The following is a 10,914-nucleotide window of genomic DNA, read 5'->3' on the forward strand; positions in this document are numbered from 1 at the left end:
GGCCTCCTGTTCGTCGCTTTCTTCAGCATCCTCCGTCCCCCTGGTCGGTCACCGACGCCGGGGACCCAGGCACAACCCCACTACGCCCCCTCCCCGTCTGGACCCCAAATCCCAGATCCACGTCCCCAGATGGCCCTGGGGCCCCAGCCTGACCACGGGCCCGTTTCCCCTCGGCCCCGGAAATCGCCCGTTCCCTCACTCCACCGCCAGCCGGTGCGAAGGGGGCCTCGAGCCGAGAGCCCTCCCTCCACCAGCTCTCGCCCTCCCTCCTTCGCGGGAAGCCGCCCCCTCAGCCCGCGGCGCGGAGCCTCCCGCCGCCCCCAGCCCCTGGAGACCAGGGGCGGAGGAGAGGCCCGAGCGAGAGGCCGACGGGGACTCGCAGGGTCGGGACGGCGGCGGCGGCGGCGCGCACAGACCTGGTGCAGGGCAGTGAGTCCGTCCACATTGGCGTAATTGATGTCGGCGCCGCGGTGCAGCAGCTTGAGAACCTCGTCCGTGTCGCCGCTGGAGCAGGCAGCCAGGAAGACGGCGCCATCATCGAACTTCACCTTGGTCTTCTGGCGCTTCACCACAGGAGGCTCGAGGTCCGTCTCGGAGCCGATCCAGCGCTTGAGCTGCTCGTTCCGCTTCTGCTTCGCGTCCGCCATCTTCATCCCCTCTCCTGCCGCCGGGCCTTCTTATCGCGAGGGGGGAAAGGGGGAGAGGGAAGAGAGGGGAGGCACGGGGTGTGTGACTGTTTCTGTGAGTGCGGCCAGAGGAGGGCTGGGAGCCAGGAGGAGACGCTCGAGACTTCCAGTATCCCACAGAGCACTGGGGCGGCGCGCCCGGCCGAACGGACCTCCCTTCCTACCTCAGAGGCCCTCCCGCCCCCGGCCCGGCCACCCGTCAGCGGCGGCCGGTCTAACGTAACTTCGCGAGATCCGGGCAGGGAGGCGCCCTGCGGCCAGTGCGCATGCGCCCTGGGCCTGTACCCGCCCCAGGAAGAGCGCTCCCGCGAACTGCGGCGGGGGCGGCCGGGCCACCGGAGGGAAGCGGGTGTGGTCCGGCCCGCCTGGGCTGCAGGGGCTGGGACCGACCTGGAAGGGCGGAGACAGGGCAGGAAGGTTGTGCTGCCCCGCTGAGAGCTCCTGGGCTTCCAGAGGCCAACCGCCGGGCCGTAGTGCGGCCCTGCGGGACAGACCTGCTTCCTGGGCCGGCTCGGCTAGGCCGAGTCGTTTCCTCAGGGCCGAGGATTTTCCTATTGGCTGCGTTGTTTGAATGGAATGGAGGCTAGACAGATAGGTCGTGAGTTAGGCGCTAGTGATTTCCCTTTCTAAGGAACTCACATGAACTTTTAAAAGCGGGGATCTGTGTGTCGAGGTCTTTGGTAGTAGTTACACCAAATCTCAGCCCAAGGTGACCCCCCTGGTGACAAGGGTTGACCTGAAGTAATTGCAATGGCTTTCTGCCAGCCTTCACTTATAGAAACATCTTTCTTCGTATGCTTGTTTTTTCTTGCTTTGGGGTGTATGTGTGTTTGGGGGGGGGTGTTGGTTTTTTTGTTTTATTCTCTCACGCGTATTTTGGGTCCTCTTTCCCTTCAATTCTGTCTACCCCTCTCTCTGAGTTTAGCGCAGCCTTTTTACTGGTCCTGACCTTTTAAGGGATTTCTGGTTCCTGCTCCATTGCTTTCTAAGGATGGATAAAGACCTAACTGCTTCTAGAGTTCAAAAGGAATGTTAATGTAATGTTAATATTACGCAATTGATTTAACCGGTATTTATTGAATACTTACTATGAGCCGGTCATTTTTCTAGGCGCTGGCGATATATTGACGATAACAACATATTTAAACCACCTTTTGAGGTCACGTGTTCAACATACTTTATAGTTTATCATAATCATGAAAAAGGCTTTTAAACATTGTCATGTATGACACCCTCCCACACACGTGATTTTTAGTGTCTTTTGCGCCATGTATTTGTAATCACCAACTGATAACTTTTCTAGACAATACAATGTTTTCATTATTTTCCAGAGCATTTAGACCAAATTAAGAAAAGTCATAAAAGCTTTTCATTGAATGGAACTTGAGGGATGATCTAGACTGAGTCCTTGAAGAACTAATTGACTTGCCGAATTTTCCTCAGCAGCAGAATTAGGAGTCCTTCAGCAAATATTATGTACCTGTACTGGGTTAGGCGTTGTTCTAGATGCTGGAGATACAAGTGTGAACAACTCCGTGGTGTGTGTGTGTGTGTGTTTAGGCGATGTTCTAGATGCTGGAGATACAACTGTCAACAACTCCGTGTGTGTGTGTGTACAACTCCGTGTGTGTGTGCGCGCGCGCGCAAGTGTGCTTAGTTGCTCAGAACTGTGAACAACTCCGTGTGTGTGTGTGTGTGTGTGCGCGCGCGCGCAAGTGTGCTTAGTTGCTCAGTGGTGTCCTGCTGTTTGCCACCCATGGACTGTATAGTCCACCAGGCTCCTCTGATCCTGTGTAGCCATTTCCTTCTCCATTGGATCCTCTCTCCCAGGATCAAACTTATGTCTCCTGCATTACAGGCGGATTCTTTAGGGTCTGAGCCACCACTTTTAAAAGAACAATTAAGCTTCTTTTATTTTCCAGTAGACTGTTCTCCAGTAGTGTTTGTAGTAGTCTACAGTTCAGTTCAGTTTATTTCAGTTGCTCAGTCGTGTCCAACTCTCTGCGACCCCATGAATGACAGCAGGCCAGGCCTCCCTGTCCATCACCAACTCCCGGAGTTCACTCAAACTCACATTTATCGAGTCAGTGATGCCATCCAGCCGTCTCATTCTCTGTCGTCCCCTTCTCCTCCTGCCCCCAATCCATCTCAGCATCAGAGTCTTTTCCAGTGAGTCAACTCTTCACATGAGGTAGCCAAAGTATTGGAGCTTCAGCTTTAGCATCAGTCCTTCAATGAACACCCAGGACTGATCTCCTTTAGAATGGACTGGTTGGATCTCATTGTAGTACAGGGGACTTTTAAGAGCCTTCTCCAACACCACAGTTCAAAAGTATCAATTCTTCAGTGATCAGCTTTCTTCACAGTCCAACGCTCACATCCATACATGACCACTGGATAAACCATAGCTTTAACTAGACGGACCTTTGTTGGCAAAGTAATGTCTCTGCTTTTTAATATGCTATCTAGGTTGATCATAACTTTCCTTCCAAGGAATAAGCGTCTTTTAATTTCATAGCTGCAGTCAGCATCCGCAGTGATTTTGGAGCCCAAAAAAATAAAGTATGACACTGATTCCACTGTTTCTCCATCTATTTTCCATGAAGTGATGGGACCAGATGCCATGATCTTAGTTTTCTGAATGTTGAGCTTCAAGCCAACTTTTTCACTCTCCTCTTTCACTTTCATCAAGAGGCTTTTTAGTTCCTCTTCTCTTTCTGCCATAAAGGTGGTGTCATCTGCACATCTGAGGTTATTGATATTTCTCCCAGCAATCTTGATTCCAGCCTGTGCTTCTTCCAGCCCAGCGTTTCTCATGATGTATTCTGCATAGAAGTTAAATAAGCAGGGTAACGATATACAACTTTTATGTACTCCTTTTCCTATTTGGAACCAGTACGTTGTTCCATGTCCAGTTCTAAATATTGCTTCCTGACCCGCATACAGGTTTCTCAAGAGGCAGGTCAGGTGGTCTGGGATTCCCATCTCTTTCAGAATGTTCCACAGTTTATTGTTATCCACACAGTCAAAGGCTTTGACTAACGTGTTTTTCTGAAACTCTCTTGCTTTTTCCATGATATAGCGGATGTTGGCAATTTGATCTGTGGTTCCTTTGCCTTTTCTAAAACCAGCTTGAACATCTGGAAGTTCACGGTTCACATATTGCTGAAGCCTGGCTTGGAGAATTTTGAGCATGACTTTACTAGCGTGTGAGATGAGTGCAGTTGGGCGGTAGTTTGAGCATTCTTTGGCATTGCCTTTCTTTGGGATTGGAATGAAGACTGACCTTTTCCAGTCCTGTGGCCACTGCTGAGTTTTCCAAATTTGCTGGCATATTGAGTGCAGCCTTTTCCCAGCATCATCTTTCAGAATTTGAAAGAGCTCAACTGGAATTCCATCACCTCCACTAGCTTTGTTTGTAGTGATGGCCCACTTGACTTCACATTCCTGGATATCTGGCTCTAGGTGAGTGATCACACCATCGTGATTATCTTGGTCATGAAGATCTATTTTGTACAGTTCTTCTGTGTATTCCTGCCACCTCTTCTTAATATCTTCTGCTTCTGTTAGGTCCATACCATTTCTGTCCTTTATCGAGCCCATCTTTGCATGAAATTTTCCCTTGAAATCTCTAATTTTCTTGAAGAGATCTCTTGTTTTTCCTATTCTGTTGTTTTCCTCTATTTCTTTGCATTGATCGCTGAGGAAGGCTTTCTAATCTCTCCTTGCTCTTCTTTGGAACTCTGCATTCAGATGCTTATATCTTTCCTTTTCTCCTTTGCTTTTCGCTTCTCTTCTTTTCACAGCTATTTGTAAGGCCTCCTCAGACAGCCATTTTGCTTTTTTGCATTTCTTTTCCATGGGGATGGTCTTGATCCCTGTCTCCTGTACAATGTCATGAACCTCTGTCCAGAGTTCATCAGGCACTCTATCTATCAGATCTAGTCCCTTAAATCTATTTCTCACTTTCACTGTATAATCATAAGGGATTTGATTTAGGTCATATCTGAATGGTCTAGTAGTTTTCCCTACTTTCTTCAGTTTAAGTCTGAATTTGGCAATATAGAGTTCATGATCTGAGCCACAGTCAGCTCCTGGTTTTGTTTTTGCTAACTGTATAGAGTTTCACCATCTTTGGCTGCAAAGAATATAATCAATCTGTTTTCGGTTTTGACCATCTGGTCATGTCCGTGTGTAGAGTCTTCTCTTGTGTTGTTGGAAGAGGGTGTTTGCTATGACCAGTGCGTTCTCTTGGCAAAACTCTATTATCCTTTGCCCTGCTTCATTCCATGCTCCAAGGCCAAATTTGCCTGTTACCCCAGGTGTTTCTTGACTTCCTACTTTTGCATTCCAGTCCCCTATAATGAAGAGGATATCTTTTTTGGGTGTTAGTTCTAAAAGGTCTTGTAGGTCTTCATAGAACTGTTCAACTTCAGCTTCGTCAGCGTTACTGGTTGGGGCATAGGCTTGGATTACTGTAATATTGAATGGTTTGCCTTGGAAATGAACAGAAATCATTCTGTCGTTTTTAAGATTGCATCCAAGTACTGCATTTCAGACTCTTTTGTTGACCATGATGGCTACTCCTTTTCTTCTAAGGGATTCCTGCCCACAGTAGTAGATATAATGGTCATCTGAGTTAAATTTACCCATTCCAGTCCATGTTAGTTCACTGATTCCTAGAATGTCGACATTCACTCTTGCCATCTCCTGTTTGACCACTTCCAATTTGCCTTGATTCATGGACCTAACGTTCCAGGTTCCTATGCAATATTGCTCTTTACAGCATCAAACCTTGCTTCTATCACCAGTCACACCCATAACTGGGTATTGGTTTTGCTTTGACTCCATCCCTTCATTCTTTCTGGAGTTATTTCTCCACTGATCTCCAGTAGCATACTGGGCACCTACCGACCTGGGGAATTCTTCATTCCTATCATTTTCCCTTTTGATACTGTTCATGGGGTTCTCAAGGCAAGTATACTGAAGTGGTTTGCCATTCCGTTCTCCAGTGGACCACATTCTGTCCGACCTCTTCACCATGACCCGCCCGTCTTGGGTGGCCCCACATGGCATGGCTTAGTTTCATTGAGTTAGACAAGGTTGTGGTCCGTGTGATCAGATTGACTAGTTTTCTGTGATTATGATTTCAGTGTGTCTTCCCTCTGATGCCCTCTCGCAATACTACCATCTTATCCGGATTCTCTTACCTTGGTCGTGGGGTATCTCTTCACGGCTGCAGAGTAGACTATTCTTCAGTAGACTATTTGTTGTTGTTGTTGTTTTGTTGTGGTGTCCAACTCTTGGGATCCCAAGAACTGTAGCCCACCAGGCCCCTCTGTTCATGGGATTTTCAGCCAAAAATACTGGAGTGGTTTGCCATTTCCTTCTCCAGAGGATCTTCTCTCAGGGATGGAATAGGCATCTCCTGTATTGGCAGGCAGATTCTTTACCACTGTGCCACCAGGGAAGCCCCTAGAAGACTGCCTTACAGGTCATCATTTTCAGAAATAAAAATGAGTAAACTGTCATTAGGAAACCACCTGCCTATAAGAGCACATTTTCAAACATCTATTGCTAGGTAATAGTAATAGACCCCAAGCAAGGATAATACTATTTCCTCCAAAAGTATTGTGGAAATAGAAAGTGAGTGTGACAGACCTAAAATACACCAATGATAATATCAGACCTTTGACTAGCACTAAAATACAAAATTCCTATCCACTTAAAAAACTCAAGAATACAGTTCTTAGACTAAAAGAAAGGAATTTGAGGATTGCCTTGTCAGATCTTCTATCTACCTAGGAAAGTTGACAGCTTATCTTACTATTTCCCAAGAATGTTATGGTCTATTTGGTAGCTCTTAAAAGTACCCTGGAATATAGATTAGTACCTCAAGTTTTGATTTGGGCAAGAGTTTGGTGGGAAATATGTTATTTCTGATTCAGGTACTGAACTTCAAAATGTAAAATTAGTAAGTAAAACTAGTTTATTAATAAACTGAATTGTTAAGTATCAGTTCCCAAAGGCTATTGGTCAAAAACAAAACAAGATAAAAACCCACCTGGGCTATTAGTACATGCATAGTTCACTGAAGTCAACTTTGCTTCTCCAACTTTTAAGGGTCACAAAGTTCTGTATTAATCTCATTGGAAGTGCTGTCAAACTGTCACCTGTTTGCCTTTTTAGGTAGTTTTTCTTTAATGTTTTGAATTAATGATAGAGTAGCTTGCTCCTTGGAAGAAAAGCTACGACCAACCTAGACAGCATATTAAAAAGCAGAGACATTACTTTGCCAACAAAGGTCCGTCTAATCAAAGCTATGGTTTTTCCGGTAGTCATGTATATATGTGAGAGTTGGACTGTAAAGAAGCTGAGCACCAAAGAATTGATGCTTTTGAACTGTGGTGCTGGAGAAGACTCTTGAGAGCCCCTTGGACAGCAAGGATATCCAACCAGTTCATCCTAAAGGAAATCGGTCCTGAACATTCATTGGAAGGACTGATGATAAAGCTGAAACTCCATTGATCTTAGCCAAAAGGCCAAGAAGCGATGAAGCTGAAACTCCAATACTTTGGCCACCTGATGCGAAGAACTGACTCATTTGAAAATCCCCTGATGCTGGGAAAGACTGAAGGCGGGAGGAGAAGGGGACGACAGAGGATGAGGTAGTTGGATGGCATCACTGACTTGATGGACATAAGTTTGAGTAAACTCCAGGGGTTGGTGATGGACAGGGAGGCCTGGCGTGCTGCAGTTCATGGGCTTGTAAAGAGTCGGACACAACGGAGCAACTAAACTGACTGAAGATCTACCACTAACTCTAGAAAAGACAAAACTTTTAAAATTTTTATTTTTAATTGAAGGGTAATTGCTTTGTAGTGTTGTAGTGGTCTCTCGAATCAGTCACAACTATATATATATATATCTCCGCCCTCTGGAGCCTCCCTCCTACCTCACCTCCCATCCCATCCCTCTTCTAGGTCATCACTGAGGACCAAGCTGGGCCCCCTGTGTTATATAACAGCTTCCTATGAGCCTATTTTACACCTGATAGTGTATATATGTCGATGCTACTTTCTAAGTTCATTCCACCCTCTCTTTTGCCCACTGTGTCCACAAGCCCATTCCCTACATCTGTGTCTCTATTCCTGCCCTGCAAATAGGCTCATCTGTATCTTTTTTCTAGATTCTATATATATGCATTAATATACAGTATTTGTTTTTCTATTTCTGACTTCACTGTATAACAAGCTCTCGGTTCATCTACCTCAGTTCAACTGATTGGCATTTGTTCCTTTTTATGGCTGAGTAATATTCCATTGTATTTATGTACAACAACTTCTTTACCCATTCATCTGTCAATGGACACCTAGATTGCTTCCATGTCTTGGCAGTTGTAAGCTGTGCTGCCATAAACATTGGGATATATGTATGTTTTTTAATTATGGTTTTCTCAGGGTATATGGTAGTTTTATTCCTAGTTTTTAAAGGAATACCCATACTGTTCTCCATAGTGGCTGTATCAATTTACATTGCCACCAACAGTGCAAGAGGCTTCCCTTTTCTCCACATCCTCTCCAGCATTTATTGTTTGTAAATTTTTTGTAGGTCTTTCCTTCTCTTGTGTTTTCTGCCCAGAGAAGTCCCTTTAGCATTTGTTTTAAACCTTTTTGAAAAATGAAAGTCGCTTAGTTGTGTCCAACTCTTTGCAACACCATGGACTGAATTCTCCAGTCCAGGATACTGGAGTGGGTAGCCTTTCCCTTCTACAGGGGATCTTCCCAACCCAAGGATCGGACCCAGGCCTCCCACATTGCAGACAGATTCCTTACCAGCTGAGCCACCAGGGAAGCCCACGATTCTGAATTCTCTTAACTCTTGCTTGCCTGCAAAGCATCTGATTTCTCCATCAAATCTAATTAAGAATCTTGCTGAGTAGAGTATTCTCAGTTGTAGTTTCTTCCCTTTCATCACTTGGAATATATCCTGCCATTCCCTTACATCCTGTAGAGTTTCTGTTGAGAAATCAGATGACAACCTTATGGGAGTTCTCTTATTTGTCTTTTTTCCTTGTTGCTTTTTTTTTTATCTTGGTCTTTAATTTTTGTCAGTTAGTGTGTATAGACTTTTCATAATAACCATTCTGGTTGGTGTGAGGTAATACCTCATTGTAGTTTTGATTTGCATTTCTCTAATAATGAGTGACGTTGAACATCTTTTCATGTGTTTACTGGCCATCTATATGTCTTCTTCGGGGACATATCTCTTTAGGTCTTCCACCCATTTTTTTTGTTGCATTGTTTATATTTCTGATATTGAGTTGTCTGAGCTGCTTGTGGATTTTGGAGGTTAATCCTTTCTCAGTTGCATTGTTTGCAATTATTTTCTCCCATTCTGAGAGTTGTCTTTTCACCTTGTTTATGGTTTCCTTTGCTGTGCAAAAGCTTTTACGTTTAATTATGTCCCATTTGTTTATTTTTCTTTTTAAGAAAAGGCAAAACTTTTTATTTAAAAAACAATACAGTACTGATCACTTCAAATTACCTTAATAGCTGAATGAGCTTAATTTATCTAAGCAGAAGAAGAAATTGAAGAAATGCAAATATTTTCATTTATTAATGGCCTTTAAGTAGATTGGAATGTGAAGATACTGTTCAGCTCTTTTAAAGTAAGTTAGACATTAAAATAAATAGAATTTCAAATTACACTGTATTTATTAATTGCTGAATGTTTTCCTTGGTTGCAGCAAATCATTAATCACGTTGGAGTCTTTAGTTATTACATAGAGGAGATTTTCAGTAGAGGATCTGTACTTATCTTTTTCAAAACTTAAGTACACTACTGATATCCCCTCAGTTCAGTTCAGTCACTCAGTCATGTCTGACTCTTTGCAACGCCATGGACTGCAGCACACCAGGCCTCCCTGTCCGTCACCAATTCCCAGAGTTTATGCAGACTCATGCCCATTAAGTCAGTGATGCCATCCAACCATCTCATCCTCTGTCATCCCCTTCTCTTTCTGCCTTCAATCCTCCCCAGCATCAGGGTCTTTTCCAGTGAGTCAGTTCTTCGCATCAAGTGGCCAAAGTATTGGAGTTTCAGCTTCATCATAGTCCTATCAATGAATATTCAGGACTGATTTCCTTTAGGATGGACTGGTTGGATCTCCTTGCAGTCCAAGGGACTCTCAAGAGTCTTCTCCAACACCACAGTTCAAAAGCATCAATTCTTCGGCACTCATCTGTCTTTATACTCCAACTCTCACATGCATACATGACTCCTGGAAAAACCATAGCTTTGACTAGACAGACTTTTGTTGGCAAAGTATCATCTCTGCTTTTTAATGTGTTGTCTAGGTTGGCCATAACGTTTCTTCCAAGAAGCAAGCATCTTTTAATTCAAGGCTTCAGTCACCATCTGCAGTGATTTTGCAGCCCCCAAAAATAAAATCTGTCACTGTTTCCTCATCTATTTGCCATGAAGTGATGGGACCAGATGCCATGATATTAGTTTTCTGAATGTTGAGATTTAAGCCAACTTTTTCACTCTCCTCTTTGACTTTCAAGAGGCTCTTTAGTTCTTTGCTTTTTCTGCAGTGTAGTGTCATCTGCATATCTGAGGTTATTGATATTTCTTCCGGCAATCTTGATTCCAGCTTGTGCTTCATCCAGCCCAGAGTTTCTCATGATGTACTCTGCATATAAGTTAAATAAGCAGGGTGACAATATACAGCCTTGACATATTCCTTTTCCTATTTGGAACCAGTCTGTTGTTCCGTGTCTAGTTCTGTTGCTTCCTGACCTGCATATACATTTCTCCAGAGGCAGGTCAGGTGGTCTGGTATTCCCATCTCTAAAAATTTTCCACAGTTTGTTGTTATCCACACAATCAAAGGTTTTGGCATAGTCAATAAAGCAGAAGTAGATATTTTTCTGGAATTTAGTTGTTGATTATCAACTTGAAGACATTTTAATTAAATCATAAAATTTAAATAGTCACACACATACAAACCTTAGTTTTTGTTTTGTTTTTTTCTGTTCCCTCTCTACAACTCTCTCTGTACCATTATCTGAAGAGTCCATGGGACTTCCCTGACAGTGTAGTGGTTAAGACTCCTTGCCTCCAATGTAGAGGGCAAAGGTTTGATCCCTGATCAGGGAACTAAGATACAACATGCTGCGAATCAAGGCCAATATATAAATAAAGAGCCCATATAATATGATAT

General features: G+C 44.1%; 1 protein-coding gene across 12 annotated transcripts in view; it reads right to left on the bottom strand.

The window, feature by feature from the left end:
- The window catches only part of PPP1R12A (protein phosphatase 1 regulatory subunit 12A), a 178,025-nt gene extending 177,124 nt beyond the window's left edge, over positions 1 to 901 (bottom strand). For 9 of the 12 annotated variants that reach the window (XM_055395316.2, XM_055395312.2, XM_055395309.2 and 6 more), the window contains exon 1: positions 417 to 900. In XM_055395316.2, coding sequence (XP_055251291.1) covers positions 417 to 653 — 237 coding nt within the window. In that variant the 5' untranslated portion in view covers positions 654 to 900. Of the gene's footprint in view, positions 1 to 416 lie in introns of all 12 variants that reach the window. The other 3 variants (XM_055395315.2, XM_088836822.1, XM_088836823.1) reach the window with 3 other exon arrangements.
- Between the last annotated feature and the right edge of the window lie 10,013 nt (positions 902 to 10,914).

This window comes from Moschus berezovskii, chromosome 6 (genome assembly GCF_049115385.1).
Source record: "Moschus berezovskii isolate FMDL1 chromosome 6, NW_MosBer_1.0, whole genome shotgun sequence".
Classification (NCBI taxonomy): Eukaryota; Metazoa; Chordata; class Mammalia; order Artiodactyla; family Moschidae; genus Moschus; species Moschus berezovskii.